The sequence below is a fragment of the Rosa rugosa genome, chromosome 2, assembly GCF_958449725.1.
Source record: "Rosa rugosa chromosome 2, drRosRugo1.1, whole genome shotgun sequence".
NCBI classification, from domain to species: Eukaryota; Viridiplantae; Streptophyta; class Magnoliopsida; order Rosales; family Rosaceae; genus Rosa; species Rosa rugosa.
Genome location: NC_084821.1, coordinates 27,155,285 through 27,170,870, shown reverse-complemented (window position 1 = coordinate 27,170,870; position 15,586 = coordinate 27,155,285). Strand labels below are relative to the sequence as shown.

The 15,586-nt window shown below is 38.2% G+C and overlaps 2 protein-coding genes across 3 annotated transcripts; one reads left to right on the top strand and one right to left on the bottom strand.

The window, feature by feature from the left end:
• Positions 1 to 2,206: 2,206 nt before the first annotated feature.
• Positions 2,207 to 5,284, top strand: LOC133734034 (protein MAIN-LIKE 2-like). 2 transcript variants are annotated; one of them, XR_009858020.1, is made up of 7 exons: positions 2,207 to 2,403; positions 3,012 to 3,110; positions 3,190 to 3,825; positions 3,958 to 4,125; positions 4,215 to 4,628; positions 4,739 to 5,078; positions 5,192 to 5,284. XR_009858020.1 is itself a non-coding variant. In XM_062161694.1 (6 exons), exons 2-6 carry the CDS (start codon positions 3,021 to 3,023, stop codon positions 4,970 to 4,972), a joined length of 1,542 nt encoding a protein of 513 aa, XP_062017678.1. In that variant the 5' UTR covers positions 2,207 to 2,403; positions 3,012 to 3,020; the 3' UTR covers positions 4,973 to 5,109. The 2 variants fall into 2 exon arrangements, 1 of the variants encoding a protein (XP_062017678.1); XM_062161694.1 differs by lacking the exon at positions 5,192 to 5,284 and having other exon boundaries at positions 4,739 to 5,109.
• A 134-nt stretch (positions 5,285 to 5,418) lies between these two features.
• Positions 5,419 to 8,157, bottom strand: LOC133734035 (uncharacterized). The gene is made up of 9 exons (XM_062161695.1): positions 7,497 to 8,157; positions 7,159 to 7,345; positions 6,915 to 7,048; positions 6,714 to 6,829; positions 6,369 to 6,642; positions 6,078 to 6,236; positions 5,887 to 5,966; positions 5,723 to 5,772; positions 5,419 to 5,635 (listed from the first exon to the last, which is right to left on the bottom strand). Exons 1-9 carry the CDS (start codon positions 7,914 to 7,916, stop codon positions 5,493 to 5,495), a joined length of 1,563 nt encoding a protein of 520 aa, XP_062017679.1. The 5' UTR covers positions 7,917 to 8,157; the 3' UTR covers positions 5,419 to 5,492.
• Between the last annotated feature and the right edge of the window lie 7,429 nt (positions 8,158 to 15,586).

Here is a 15,586-nt window from a genome sequence, read left to right as displayed (position 1 = left end):
AGTGTGAGTTGTTTTCCTTATTTCCAGTGTGAGTTGTGTTGATTGTTTTGAGTTACTCATACGAGCTTTCACAAGCTTACCGGGTTTGTTGTGTGACAACCCGGTGCACTATTCAATGGTGTAGGGGTTAATCCTGCAGGTCAGGATAATCGTGGCTGAAGTTGGGGTAGCGTACCTGCATCTTAACGATAGGAAACCAATTTTGTGACTTTACTGTTATTTGGACTTCCGTTGTAGTAAGCTCTGAGGAGCATTTGCGTTTTATTTTGTTGTTGACAATTTAATTCGTAAGCTGTGTAATATATAACTCTGTGGAGCGAGTATATATTGACATAGTGGGTTCAGGGCATCAGTATATACTTGGTTTAAAGGGGAAAAAGATTTCTAGGTATTTTGTATTGATGACTGAACGATCACGCATGTATAATTATGAGATTGTATATCGATTTTTATTTATGTTAAAAATCAGGGGCGTGACACTGGTTATCAATGGTCGGCTTTCATTGGAAGGCTTGTCAAATCACTGAATAAATCTATTGTGGCTTGAACCCTTCATTGATGCCCACTGTTTGTATTGGATGTCAAACTCGCCAAGTTTGATGACAATTTGATAGGACGACCAAAATTCTTGGATTTCTGCAGTACATGATTTAGCAGTTGGTTTGTATAGACATAGATTGTATATATATGCCTGAGTATCTTGTCTCAATGTCTGTGAGGTCTTTACCTGTTTAGTACAGAATTAACCGCGGTTAGTGGTACAAATAAATATACGTACAACATCCCCCTATGTGTTTATATGCATGGCTAAAACTATCACCATGTGTATGTTATTTCTATTTGACGGTAAACAATATGTACATTAACCAACAAAAAAAAAAAAAATAGAAATGGTCGGTAGACTTTGACATACTCAATATTTAATTTATTGATTTTTCAAAAGCATGGTTACTCACATTCGGTGCCAGAGATGTTCCCCTGGTCAGCAGCTGACCAGGGATTATTTGATCAACTACCGTCTGATTTCAATCGGACGGTTGAGATGTATCATCTCTGAAAATTCTAAATACATGTCAACCGTCCGATTTCAATCGGACGGTAGTTGAGCAAATAATCCCTGATCAGCAGCTGGCCAGGGGAACGGGACCGCATTCAGTACACACCAGTTTACATTTTCATAACGAAGAATACTTGGTTGACCATACATGTTAAACCATTCCTAACCAACCTCTCTCACTGTTCAACACGTGCACTTTTTTTTTTTCCTTAAACATTTGATAAGGTTCTCTTCTCTCTTCTTCTCTCTATCAGTTCCAGTTCTACATGCAGTGATGCAGTTCATGATTAAACCAACTTTAGAGAGTTAGAAAGAGAAAGCACAACCACATCCATCATCAATGTCATCACTGGTGAAAGATGTATGTCATAATAAAGGAGACGACGGACGAACCTATTGAAAGATAGATGGATAACTGTCATTATCAGCTATGAGAAGGAGCTCTCCGCCTTCACCAGCAGTGGGTCATTAAGGAGGTCCACAGGTATTGAAGAATTTAAGGAAAAGAGCCATGACTTTTAAGATATTGAAGAATTGAAACTTGTCGAGAGGGGGGATAAGAGAATCAAATCAGTTGTTTAGAAAGAAAGAAGAGAGAATTTTAGATGATTGTAAAGAGTACTTTTCTGCTTTTCAATCAGTTAGAATTCAACATACCTACCGGGAAGCAAGTGGTGTTGCAGATAGGCTTGCACACCTTGTTAGTGTTTTTGCTATTGATGATATCTGGTTAGATGAGACTCCTGCTATTATTCAGGATGTTCTCTACGAGGATTATTGTCACTGTTTTCCTGTAGCTCCGGGTTCAGGTTTTATGTCCCCCCCGATGCAAAATTCTACTATTAATAAAATAAATAGAACCGGGCATGAGGCTGAGCCTCTCAGCTAGGCTGGGTTCCAAACCCCTTTAAAAAAAAAAAAAAAGACATTTTTGATTTTTTTTTTTTCTGCAGTGGAGTCGTTACACAGAATTAATGGATTGACTAGAACAACTGGTGTTAACTTTTTGTTTTCCTCAAAAAAAGAATACATTTCTGTTTTCCACAAAAAGTTAACACCAGTGCATTTCTGATTTTTTTTTTTTTCATAAAGACTGCTTTATTTAATAAAGGCCATCTTTAGCACATAACCTCGGAACGACGCCGTCCGCTCTGTAGGCTTTAGCCAAAAGCCAAAAATGAGTAAACCTATCTTTTAAAGTGATGGAGAGAAGCTGAACCAGAAGTGCACGACAGATGAAATTCCGTCGTTTTTGAGTTCGTCATCATCTCCTTCAAGGTCGTAGATTTCTGAAATTCCCTCCTCCAGAATCCTCTTATATATTTAACCCACTATCCCAGACACAGGTCAGTATGGTTTTCAAGCTTCAACCTTTCATTTCAAATTCTCTGTCTTTTAGGGTTTCCTTAGGAAATGCCAGAAATTCAAACACAACAATGATGCTACTGAACTTCCCATTGCACTAGTTTAGATAACAAGCAATTGGGTTCTCTAAGTTGGATTAGCTTTTCAAATTTTGTAATTCAGCTAAAAAGAAGCATTGGTCTGTTTCAAGAGAATTGCTTACATTTTTGTTTTAGATTGTTTTTTAGGAACTTAAATTTCATCAAAGTGTTAAATCTTTCTGACTCTTTTCTTTTCAATTAGAAATTTAGTGTAAAAAGGATTGAAATTTTCATTGAATTTCTTTCCTTGTGTATCCATAACCTGTTTGTTAATGAAGCTTTCTCTGTATTTGTGTGTCTTTGTTGTGAATTACCCTAGCAACTTGTATAGTTTTATTTAGAAGTAGCAAGAAGTGAACCAAGTTACAGTATATAATTTCTGATTACTACCCATTGAACTGAATCTCAAAGTTATTGAAAGCTTACAGGTTTGAATACTATTTAATACATTGTTGTTTGGGTTGCTTATGGATCTCATTCCAAGTGTTTCCTGTTCTGTGTTTTGTTAGGGGCTCGGAATGGGGTCAATTATAGATCCCGGACCAATTGATAAGTCTGTGCTTTATGATCAAGAGAACCATATCTCTTCAACAATTTGGGAGGGGCAGGTTAGATATTCTGAATTTCACATTTTACATTTAGTTGTTCTAGTCAATCCATTAATTCTGTGTAACGACTCAACTGCAGGAGCGTAGTGTGCTTAGATGTCATGAACACACGTCAATGCTTGAACAATGGAAGCTCACACCTAAACAAATCGAGTTAGTTGAGAAGGCTGGTTTTGGACACTTCAGAATGATTCCAACAATTAGCCTTGACAATGCACTTATCTCGGCCCTTGTTGAGAGGTGGAGGAAGGAGACAAATACATTTCATTTGCCTGTTGGAGAAATGACCATAACACTTGAAGATGTTGCACTCATACTTGGGCTACCAATTGATGGAAAACCTGTTATGGGGGTAACAAGGCCACCTGGAAAAGTGTGTGAAAATTTACTCGGCAAAGTACCAGAGGACCTAACTGGTGGAATGTTGAAGCTAACTTGGTTGAAAGAGAGCTTTTCTAAATGTCCTGAAGATGCACCAGTCGAAGATATTGAGCATCATACTCGTGCTTATCTGCTATATCTTGTTGGTTGCACTATATTTTCTACAACAACTGGGAATAAAGTCTCTGCCATGTATCTCCCATTGTTTAAGAATTTTGATGAAGCTGGAAAATTTGCATGGGGTGCTGCAGCATTGGCATTTCTCTATAGAGCTCTTGGAAATGCCTCCCTTAAATCACAAAGTACCATAAGCGGTTCTTTGACACTCTTGCAGGTATGCATATTATTATTTCCCTTTAATATTATGAGAACACGGTTTAGATTGTAAAGCAGAGGGCTGTCATCACTCTATCTCAATGATTTTCAGTTAAAATGTTGACTCTGATTGTATATATATTCCTTTTAGTGTTGGAGTTATTATCGTCTCAATGTTGGCAATCCAAAGTTTAATCAGGAGCCAAATGATGGTTTCTTTCCGTTTGCGCTTCGGTGGAAAGGTAGAGCTACTGGACCAAGATCAAACAGTAATATTGTTACCTACCGCAAGGCCTTGGATTCCCTTCAACCTTCAGATGTAAGTCAAATATATATGTGCTCAATTTCTGTTGTGATATCTCGCTACTTAAGACATGATGACACCATTTGGTATGCTGCTGACTACAGGTTAAGTGGCTCCCGTACAGAGATTTGGATTATTCACCAGAAATGGAAGATTTTAAAGAGAGTTTGATATTACGGGCATCAGAAACTGTGCTTATATGCTTTGACAAGGCTGAGAGACACCTTCCGGATCGTTGCCTTAGGCAGTTTGGTATGCTTCAACCGATACCCAAGGATGTACAGCGATGGGAGAGGAAGATTCGGTTTTCTGACCAGGGGTTAGATGTGACAAAGGAAACGATTTTGCAGCTTAAAGGGAAGAATCAAGCAGAGCTGAAGGAATGGATGGATCGGCGACTTCATATCATCAAAGATGAGGAAAGTGTGGATGAAAGCATGTACATGGAGTGGTACGAGAGAATTACTCGGAAGTTTGTGGGGAGGCCTGAATCTTTAGAATCTGAGTTTCAGAGAATAGTAAGTAAAGCATATGCTTAATTGATCAATCCAATTAATGTTATCATCCTATTGACAATGTCTACTTGTTTACAGATCATATTATATTGACTATGTATTTTTGTTTACAGGTTACTGCTATGAAAGAAATTGCAGATATAGCTGATTCATTGTTGAAAGATGAGATGGGTTTCCAAGATAGGCAATCCCTCGATGAGATCAAGAACACAGCACTTAGTAGTCTGATGGATGTGGTTGAAGACTCGAAGAGGAGTAGACGTAAGATAGCCACAAAACGTAAAAGGGAAGATGATCCAAGTCCAACTATTAGCAAGGAGGCAGCACTTGATGTTTGGATGCACTGAGAGTTTTTTCATGAACTGCACCATTTCTATTAAGTGTGTCTTCTGGAATCAAGATGTCAAGAAGTGTCTCTGTTGTACCATACTGATGTGTTATTAGCATTTGTTGGTAAGTGAAAAGTTTAGAGGGGTTTGATTCACTGTCACGGTTTTTCATGTTTATATTATGTGTTTTTTTTGCACCTCAAAATTGACTTACTCTGTAGTGTTATCATGTCCCAGGTCAATCATTATTTGGACCCTTTTAACATTTTTAGTATCAATTATTTCAACCACTTGGGCTGTATATAATTGGTAATTTAATTTTAACTCCACACTTCAGACTCTTCTTATTCATTTTGTTACCCCTAATTCTATCGTCTTCCCCATTCTTTGTTATAGCCATGACAGTGCCTCATCTTTGCAAGTAATCGAATTAACAACACAGAACTGAAAGCATATAGCAGAGAAACTGAGGATTTTCTTGTGGACTATCAAATATACTACAGCACGCAGTATGCATTATATGCATGATGTGTTACTTCTACTTCTCAGAAGAAAAGATACGCAAATCATTGTAGTAGTTGCGAATCCATCCTGTGATAATCCCAACTTCTATGTGTCGCTGCACAACTAACCATCTGGGATCATTTATCCTTGCAGGTAATAAGTCCAAGCAATGAGAACCTACAGGCATTTATGCAAGCACACATCCAATATCATCATTCATTCCATTTATTTAGAGAAACTAATTAGTTGCCATTGATTAATTACCTTGACGTGTAGTCACGGCTACTATGCTGGGCGATATATTTGTCAATACTCTGTCATACAAGCAACAAGGAGCTATTTCATATTGAATCATGAGAAATGAATATTGCTCTACATGATATTTTCCAAATGATAATGTGCATGAATGTCGAAATTATTGAAGTTACCCGGCAACGCTAAAAGGATCACGCTGGCCATTTGAGAAAATGATGTTACTGGCAAACCTCTCCAAGGTCATCCTTATATGCTACAATATGAACATTACAAGAAAAAAGAGATATAGGTTAAGGGTTACGTTTTTATTTCAATTCATAATATCCAGCCATTTACATACTTCTGAATGTATTGAGATACTTACATGCCCCCCATAATAAGTTGTGATCCAATGGGGTCTAGGGAGGGCACCTTGATATAACTGGTGGCACCTTTGACTGTAGGAATCCGCATCAAATGGTTCTGCCTGGAACATAGTCTCGTTCGTTTCTCGACCGATTGGCATAAAAATTTCAGTACATGCCTATAAATTGTAGACAGTGAATTAATTTCTGCATAAGCAGTTTTGTTAGAAGCATATATAATTTTGCATTAAAAATTCAAGTGTATGCTTCCCCTGTATATTCGATCTTTCTTAATTTGTGTGAAATATTACCTGCCATAACCAGTTCAAACCATCCACTGCATCATCTGATGGGCGAAGTTCGCTACTTAGGTCCAAGCATTGACCTCTATTCTCTCCTCGACGAGTATAATTAACAGCCGAGGCAATTCGATCAATGATATCATCTCCTCTGTCTGCTGCTGCATTTATACTGTTGCAGATCTGATTGACTGGATATGTTGGAGGGTCATCATACTGAGATGCAGTTATATATATGAACTCCAAGTAGGCCTTTAGCTCGAGTTCATCTCCATCCTCCAAAGGTCTAATTGCCAAAAACCAAATGTAATACATGAATAATTTATCTCTACCAAATATAATACACTGATATCTTACTCGCAAGTTTGAAATTTCTCAGTGAGGATGTCAAGACCATCGTCTTGGTGAACAGCAATTCTATCGATTTCAGACCATGATTTCTTTATGGTATTGTAGCATTTCTCACTCGCTTCCTGCATGAATGTACGTTCAACAAATCAAATCTGATCATGCACTCAGACAGCAATAATAGCGCGCACGGAAACCCTTAATTCTCACCCTGAAATTGTTTGTGACCACGGAATGAAGCCCATCTGATGGTGTAATGTCATCAAAGTAAAGAAGTGGGGCGGAAGAGGCCAATGCCCCCACAGCAATGTGCGGGTATTTGAGGCGAAACCATGCTGCAAGCACTGAAAAACAACAGATAGTAGAACACGTACAAAGTTGATGAGCAGGTTTTTGTTAAGCAAATTGCCAATAAAACACAAACCGTTTTCGTAATTCATCATTTATGTCTTACTTCCCCCATAAGATCCTCCAATGACAATTACTGGAGAAGCATCGGCCGATAAATTCTTCTTCAAGTGTAGTATAATTTCTGCATAATCGGCCAGAGCTTGCGCGGAGTTCAGATATCCGAGGCTGGTAGCATTGTATATATCCTGAATGTTCGGTCTAGATGGAATTGATTTCCCATAGTACCGATGCTGTGCAAGGAATCCAAGTGCTCACAAAGTAAGTCACCTAATTAATTAACTAATTAAGCTAGGTAAGAATTACCTCTAACAAATTAAAACAAGAATAAAAATGTATCCAGTTAATAATTCGCCTTAATAAATGCACCCTTCCGTTACTGACCTCTATATATACCATTAAAGCACCAAATTTCGGTGCATTATCGGTGAGAAATCCGATGGAGCCAATACTTTCGTCCAAGGACTCCTCCCCACCAAGGTACACGAACATAGGAGCGGCTGCACCGGCACCTCTCCAATGCATAGAACTTACCATGTAACGCTGCAGAAAGGTGGCATAACTCCCTGGCCAGTAGTTGAAGTGGTCTAGCATTTGAGCATAATAGTACGTCCTGAAATGGTGGCGGGCAGCAACAGAAGTGCTGTGATTTCGAAAAGTTATAGGTCTTTGTAGGATGCGGAGCCTCGGTATTTTTCTCAAGGGAGAAGAACAAGAACTGATGATGAAGGTTGAAAAGACGAAAAAAAGTAGTAGTAGCCATGGAAGGTCAAGAGCTTGGATTCTTGGAGCTGTGCTGGCCATTGAGCGATGTATGAATGAGAAGATCTGTTCCTGTAGGACCTGTATGGTAATGAATATTCGTAGTGGTGCCTTTGAACCTCTTTTATACAGGTAAGAGATTTGTATCTAATTAGTACATATGGAGTTTGTTTCACACACACATAATGTGTGTGAAGATGAAAATGTAAAAACAGGAAGTACATGAATTGGAAAGAATTGGTCGGATCAGTAGAAAACGCAAAGAAGGTGGTGCGTGCTTGAGTCTCACTCTCACAGCTAGGGGATTGATGGTATTAAAACGTTCATCTTGTTAGAGATGAACTAGTGATCTTAAGGTAAAAATTAAGAGAGCTCTTACATATATAATAGTATGTCGTTCTCTTGCAAAACAGCCACACTTTACCTGTCGTTTAATTTAGAGTTCTACTGATTGAATTAACTATGATGAAGTTTATCAAAATCTCTATCTGGATGACTGGATCAGTGTCCAACTGGTAAAGCATTACATGAAAAAACAACAACATGCATGCAATCATTGGTCAGCCCAAAGATTTATGATCCTCGATAGGTAAACGACCAGGGATATCTGATCAAAGGCAAAGGCATGGGACCAAGGGCCATGAATCTACCTACGGTACGGTTGTTCCGGCCGCTCCATCCAAATATAATACGCAGTGGCTGTAACATGCTTGATTTTCTGGTAATGGTGAAAAAGCGAAAAGCTAAGGTAGATGAAGAAATAACAGACAAAGATCTGGTATTGTTATTTTTTTCTTGGTAATTGTACAAGTGCTAATTAAGCTTGATTAACATGGTGGGAGTTCTTCAATTTATACTAACAGAGGCTTAAGACTATGCACAGAATAATTCTGTGGTCTCGAAGTATTACGTGGCATTGCCATGTACTTGAATTTGGTGAGAACAATGCAGAGGGTGAAAAAAAAAAAATTAAATTAAGATAACCAATCAGAATTAAGTATAAGTCATGTACGTTGACCAATGACATCAATCCAGACCACCACACATACTATGGTCCAGAACCTTGTTATAATTTCCCTAAGACTACACTAAGGTTGTGTTTGGATAAAAGTAATTTCAATTTTTACAGAAATTTTAAAATCATTGGAATTACAATTTTATGAATTTAAATTCCATTAATTGAGAATTCCATCGTTTGGGTTTCATAATGTAGAATTTCTAAAATGACAAGAATTATGAATTCTAGTGTTTGGACTAATTTTTGTTAATGGAATTTAAATCGAATCAAACAAATAAATGATCATGATTGAAGAGATACCATAATCAATACCGTAATGAAAATGTAAAATCCAAATTTAAACTAGACCAATACATGTGCTCAAAAAATCCAAATTTATGTTCTGACAATACCAGTAGCTATCATAAATCTAAAAACAATAAGTACCAGTAGCTATCATTTTAAGAAGATATCCTATGAAGATCCATCTGAAATAAATATCAACACCATGTCTTTTTTCATTTCCACTGGGACTTCCTTCAACATGAGAAATTGTTTGTCGTTCTGTATAAACCAAGAGCATGCTTTTAGTTATTCTTCTCTAGAAATATCTGGTATTGCCATTATGTATGTCCATACATCTTTTGGGGCAAGACTTTTTGTAGTAGCACAAATGTTCTTCAAAAGATGAAGCCATTCTATCCACCGAAGTACCCAAGACATCTTTAGTTGTAACTTTTCTCTTTGTAAGAGGTACACTAGAAGAGACTGTAGTTTCATTTCTGTTTTTCTGAGAACTTGCTTGGTTTGGTGAAATGTCTTCAATGATGTGAATATCTTCTGAGATGCTTGGTCATCACCTTCCTAATCAACATGATTATCTTCATTAACAGGAGGAGTCATAAGAGGGCAAGACTTTTGTAGTAGCACCAATGAGTTCTTCAAAAGATGAAGCCATTCTATCCACTGAAGTACCCAAGACATCTTTAGTTGTTACTCTTCTCTTTGGAGAAGATACACTAGAAGAGACTGTAGCTTCATTTCTCTTTTTCTAAGAACTTGTTTGGTTCGGTGAAATGTCTTCAATGATGTGAATATCTTCTGATGCTTGGTCATCACCTTCCAAATCAACATGATTATCTTCATTAACAGGAGGAGTCATAACCTCAACGGCTTCAAAACCTGTTTCAGCACCCTTTCCAGTGGCTCTATCTTTGCCACACAAATAAACTATATCATCCCAACTTTGGATTCTTTTAAACCGAAAGCTTACAGCTTCATCATAAGACTGCAAACAAATAATAAAAGTTGCATAAGAAAGAGTTAGTAGAATAGAAGAACGATATTATGGAAAAAAGAAATTAATGAGAGTTACATACCTTCGCATATTCTTCCCATACACTGTTTTCATCGATGCTTATCATTTGTGTTGAGGAATCCCAACTAAATCCACTTTGGCTCAAGATATGACTCACAATTCCATAAAACTTTTTCCATTACTTCACATGGTTTTTTATATTGTTAGCAGTTATTTGAATATCAAATTGTGCAGATAAAATATCAACTATATTATAAGCTACAGCCTTCCAACCATTATCTCCTTTATGGCCCAAACCTCGTTCCTCATGAAGTATGTCAGCCAAAGCATGCTCCATATCTAAATTCCACTGCAAATAGTTCTTGCCTTCAGTCTTTCCTTCGCTCTTTCCTTCATTCTTTCCATTTGGTTTTTGGTTTTTGGTTTTTGACCTCATTTCCTCTAATTCTACTCATTTCTAAACACAATTACACACCATGAACATAAATGATTCGATTTGAGTATATCAAGACAACAATCACCATGATAGAAAACAAGATAAATCATACACACCATAAAAAATGCATGAAATGAACAACCATATTAAAATTTAACTTCAACAAAGTTTCATTACAAATAGTTGTTTGTACCTATTTTTGGTAAACCGGCCCGTAAATCAATTGGCCGATAGATGAGGAAAATATAGTGTTTTTCTTGTTGATACTCGATAAATTTCATATTTATGAGATTTTATTAGATATTAACTTTTGGAGAAGAAATGAGAAGGGAAGGAAATAACGGCAATAATTATTCTTTGATATAATTAATGCCGAGATGTTATTGAGTTTGAAGGCATTGAAGACAATATTGCAGAAATTAAAACAAATCAAATATAATGGCGCCGTAAGAAGGAAGTAGTAATAGTGCGGTTAAGGAATGAAGTAATATGGAGCATATCTTAATTTCGGTCATTAAGATCGAAATTCATTTAATTTAATTGTAATTTATTTCCTAAACCTTATGTATGTGACTGCATAAATACGACCCTCCTAGGTCATTGTAAAAGGTCCCCGACCAACACAACTCAAAATCAATACATCAAATTCTCTACAATATCAATCTTTTCATTCTTTCTCTAGCCTACTTTAATTTTTATCGCTTTCTTTACCTTCCGCACTTTATCTTTCCTGCAATTTACTCTTCAGTCTCTTTAAATTTTATGCAATTTAATTAATTTGCATTTAGATTTTTGTTCTTTCACTTTTCGCACTTTACTTTCTGCAACCTATATCAAAAATATCTTTTTAGATGCAACATCGGTGAAGACGCCGAAAGTCCTTGCAAAAAAGGCAAGAGAACCCAGCAGCCGAGACGGTTCCTTCCTCGGCCCACAGTCACTTGAAAGAAGTCAGATCAAGCGCAAATCTTATCAAAATCTCGCTTGGCCAATTGGCCGCGAGTTGGCACGCCTGCGTATCAAGAAGGACAATTGGACCACAAGTCTCTCGGCCTCTAATTTTGGCCGAGACGATTTTGAGGCAAACATCTCGCTCAAAAATCGTCCCGGCCGCGTGTCACTGGGCCGAGGGCTTCTTTGGCTTACACGTGTCCTTCTGGAGTGATGACGTGTGCGCGGGCGTGCCAACTCGCGGCCGGTAGGCCAAGCGAGGTTTTGTTCTAGATTGTAGATCTTTGCGCCGATCTGACTTCCAATCAGTTGATTGTGGGCCGAGGAAGGATCAATCTCGGCCGCAGGGTTCTCTCTGCCTTGAATGCAAGGACTTTAGCACGGTAAAGCCGATCCGGAATGTTCGTGCTGTGCAACTCGGTGAGTGAACGTGAAAGTGCGAGTGACAATTGATAGATCTATGGGATGCAGATACTCACAAGTCACGGTAAAAATAAAATCAAAGTATAAATTATTACCCTGATGCCTTGATTCTATACGGGTATGAACAAAGAAACGCATGAATGCTAGAAAACTTGTTTACTAGATCCAAACGTTTTGGTGATTTTCTTAACGAGTGCAGGAATGTAAAGGTGCATCAAATCAAATGCAAGAAGATAAATAACAAGAATGTAAACTGCGGGAAATAAAGTGCAGGAAAAATAAGTACCGGTAAAATAAAAGCAATAAGATAAACACGTGAAGATTGATAAGTGTTGTAGAAATGTTGAAATGTATTGAGATAAAATTTGAATAATCGCGTAGAGCGTTTGGTCGAGGACCACTAACAATGAATCCTATGGTCCTTTTTATAGTGAAGCTAAACTACTGAATGAAGGAAAAGAAACAATCCCAGTCTTTACAACTAAGACCGCATTGATTACAAATAGAACAGTATTCATGTTTGTGATATTTTTGACGTTATCAATGATTGATTCTTTCATGAGCAATCAATCAGGTCTTGTAATTGATGATTGACAATAACACCTCCTGATGCTCATTCAAGTTAATTGCCCCCAAACTTTGGTAACGTCTCTCCTGACAATCAATCTCTTTGATGATTAGCCGCGGTTATTCATTACGCCTTGTGATTCATTTGGTCTCTTCTGATCTAATAATGGCTCTCTGCACATGTTATCTTCGGTCATAAATTTGACAATAAACATTTAATGTGCCGCGGCTAATTGAGAATAAACTTTGTAAATCTTTAATGTGCCGCGGCTAATTGGCCACGGTCTTTATTAGCCGCGGTCCTTCATTAGGCCTTGCGGGCTGGGCCCACCTATCTGCTACGTGGGCCTTGCCAAATATAGGTTCAAACAATAGTATACCACACTAAGTAAAAAAAAAAAAAATAAAGAATGTTTTTTATTGTTGGTAGTCATAGATTTGCAGCATCACGAAAATTTGTCCATTGCTCAGTAGCTTGAACACATGCAATCCTATATTTAAATTATTTACATTACCCTCTGACGTAGAACGATTTAATAACTCTAAATCAATAGTTGCTAAAAATCTTGAATCTTGATCTTCTAAGATAGGATCAATAGCTTGCTCTATTTGAATAAAATTGTGTAAAACACCACAAGCATTTATAATTCTAACTTTTGTTTTGATGTTGAAAAAGGATGGAGTACGCATTATATTCCATCGCTTTTTTAACAGCCCAAATGATCGTTCAATTACATTCCTTGCAATTGAATGACAAAGATTATACAATTCTCTTTAATTTTCAAGCTGATACCCAAATATGCGTAAGTGTGAAACATCAGGCTCATACCCAGTCACTATTTGGGACGCAGAAAAAGGCTGAGTGGCAGTGGGCCTCAGACGAATAAGCACAGCTGCATGAAATATTGCTAGCCCCAAGCAGAAACAAAGAGATTGGTGTGCATAACCAATGCTCTAGCGACCATTTGTAGGCTTTTAATGGCAGCTTCTACGAGACCATTTTGGGTGTGAACATGCGGAACTGGATGTTCAACTTCAACCTAATGGACATGCAATAATCATCAAACGTTTTTGATGAAAACTCCCCAGCATTGTCAAGACATATGGACTTAATAGGATGATCTGGGTGGTGAGCCCTTAGCTTAATAATTTGTGCTAGGAGTTTAGCAAATACAGTGTTCCTTGTGGACAAAAGCATGACATGTGACCAACGTGTCGATGCATCAATCAACACCATAAAATATCTAAATGGTCCGTAAGATGGTTGAATAGGTCCATAAATATCACATTGGATTCTTTGCAAGAATGGAAAATTTTCTTTATGATTAAATACTGTTTACTCCCTATACTTATAGAGTTTTATCGTTTCAGTCCTTGACATTCGAATTTCACCTAAAAAGTCCCTGAACTCTCAATTTCCTCCTAATTGATCCCTGCCGTCAAAATTTTCTGTTAAAGTTGCCGAAAATGTCTATTATGCTCTCACTTACTTTGTTTTTTTTTTTTTCTCTCTCTCTCTTTTATTTCTTTTTTTTCATTTCACCTCTTGAAGGTCTATGGATTGGAACCATCTTGATGAGGAGATGAACAGAAGGAGGCGAGAGAGCCGGAAGAAGAAGAAGAGGTAAAAAGAAAAAAAAAATAAAAAAAATAGAGGAAGAGAAATATATATTTTTTTAAGTAAATGAGGGTATAATAGACTTTTTAGGGGAAGATAACGGAGTTTTTGACGGATACTTGACGGCAGGGACCAATTGGGAGGAAATTGGGAGTTCAGGGACTTTTTAGGTGAAATTTGAAGGTCAGGGACTGAAACGATGAAACCCTATAAGTATAGGGAGTAAGCAGTATTTAACTCTTTTCTTTATTGTCTTTTGCATAGGATGGTCTCGATCCTAATTTTGCTAAAGAGTAGACTTTGCAGAACGAAGATGGGCTTTAGAAGCAACCAATGAGAATTTTGGTTAAGCCACAAAGTCACAATTGACTTTAGAAGTAGAAAGAGGAGTCAAGGAAGCATCCATGGCGTCAAAGCCAGCCAAGATGTTACTGCAGAGGGTTGGCAGCGCTGGTGTGAGCAGGTTTATGGTGGATAGTGGTGGTTCCTGTTGATGTCTGAGATTCAGCAGTAGCTAAACCTCGGTTAACGCTGGTCCACGAGGTGGATCGCTACTTGTAGAGATCTTGATGTTTCCGCTAGCTGTCAAATAAAATACACAGGGCGTTAGAGGGAGACCGCGGTTGGCGGTCTTCTCTACTCTGATGCCTAAGTTAGTCAATGTATTTATGTTGACAGAATAGCGTTAGGTAAGTAGTAAATGCGTATTTAAGGAAGAGAGAGGAGTGGATCTTTTATAGGTGAGGAAGAGACTGATCTCTTCCTTGCTTTCTCCTTATCTAATATGCCTCCATTCCCAGCTTCTGATTCTTTAGCGAGGTAATCTTGGCGTGGCGCGTGGCGGCACGTCAGCAGCGATCTTAGGCTGAGCCGAAGCTCAAGCGATAGCCTGTCTGGCTGTGTTTCCGTAGGTCACACCCTTGATAGCTGTTGGTACCGCTGGCGGTAGCATGAGCGTGGCTCATTATAGCTAATTATGGTTTAGGCAAATGCTCATGTAAGTACAAGTCCCCAGTCAAGTAGGGCAATCTTGGTTGGGGAGTTGCCTAGCAGTTTGAAGCGTTATTTCTGCCAGTTTTGCCAAAGCATAATTCACATCAGTGCGTTGTCAACCATGGACTTTTTTTGAGAAAACGCTTTATACCCTTTCGGGTGGGCCCCTTCTAGGCCCCCCAGGGAGTCCCCCACTTCCCGGCTAAGATAGACCTTCGTTTGGCCAATTGATTGTTTGATGAGGGGAGTTGCGTTGAGCAGTGGGTGTTAGGTAGCGAGCCCAATCTTTGATACCTGAGTGTTGGGGGTCAACTGCCTGATCAGGGCTGTCGAAGACTATGTTGACTTGTCCCTTGACTCTTTCCCGGAAGAGCAGAGCTTGACTGTAACGCCGTGTGGCGGTGGGTCT

Bases quoted from the DNA above. Each gene is read 5' to 3' on its own strand.
- LOC133734035 (XM_062161695.1), bottom strand. From the start codon at position 7,916: ATGGCCAGCACAGCTCCAAGAATCCAAGCTCTTGACCTTCCATGGCTA. The intron at 6,830-6,914 runs GTGAGAATTAAG...ACATTCATGCAG, and splicing joins TGGTCACAAACAATTTCAGG to GAAGCGAGTGAGAAATGCTA. The intron at 5,636-5,722 runs GTAATTAATCAA...AAATGCCTGTAG, and splicing joins AGCCGTGACTACACGTCAAG to GTTCTCATTGCTTGGACTTA.
- LOC133734034 (XM_062161694.1), top strand. From the start codon at position 3,021: ATGGGGTCAATTATAGATCCCGGACCAATTGATAAGTCTGTGCTTTAT. The intron at 3,111-3,189 runs GTTAGATATTCT...ACTCAACTGCAG, and splicing joins CAACAATTTGGGAGGGGCAG to GAGCGTAGTGTGCTTAGATG. The intron at 3,826-3,957 runs GTATGCATATTA...TATTCCTTTTAG, and splicing joins GTTCTTTGACACTCTTGCAG to TGTTGGAGTTATTATCGTCT.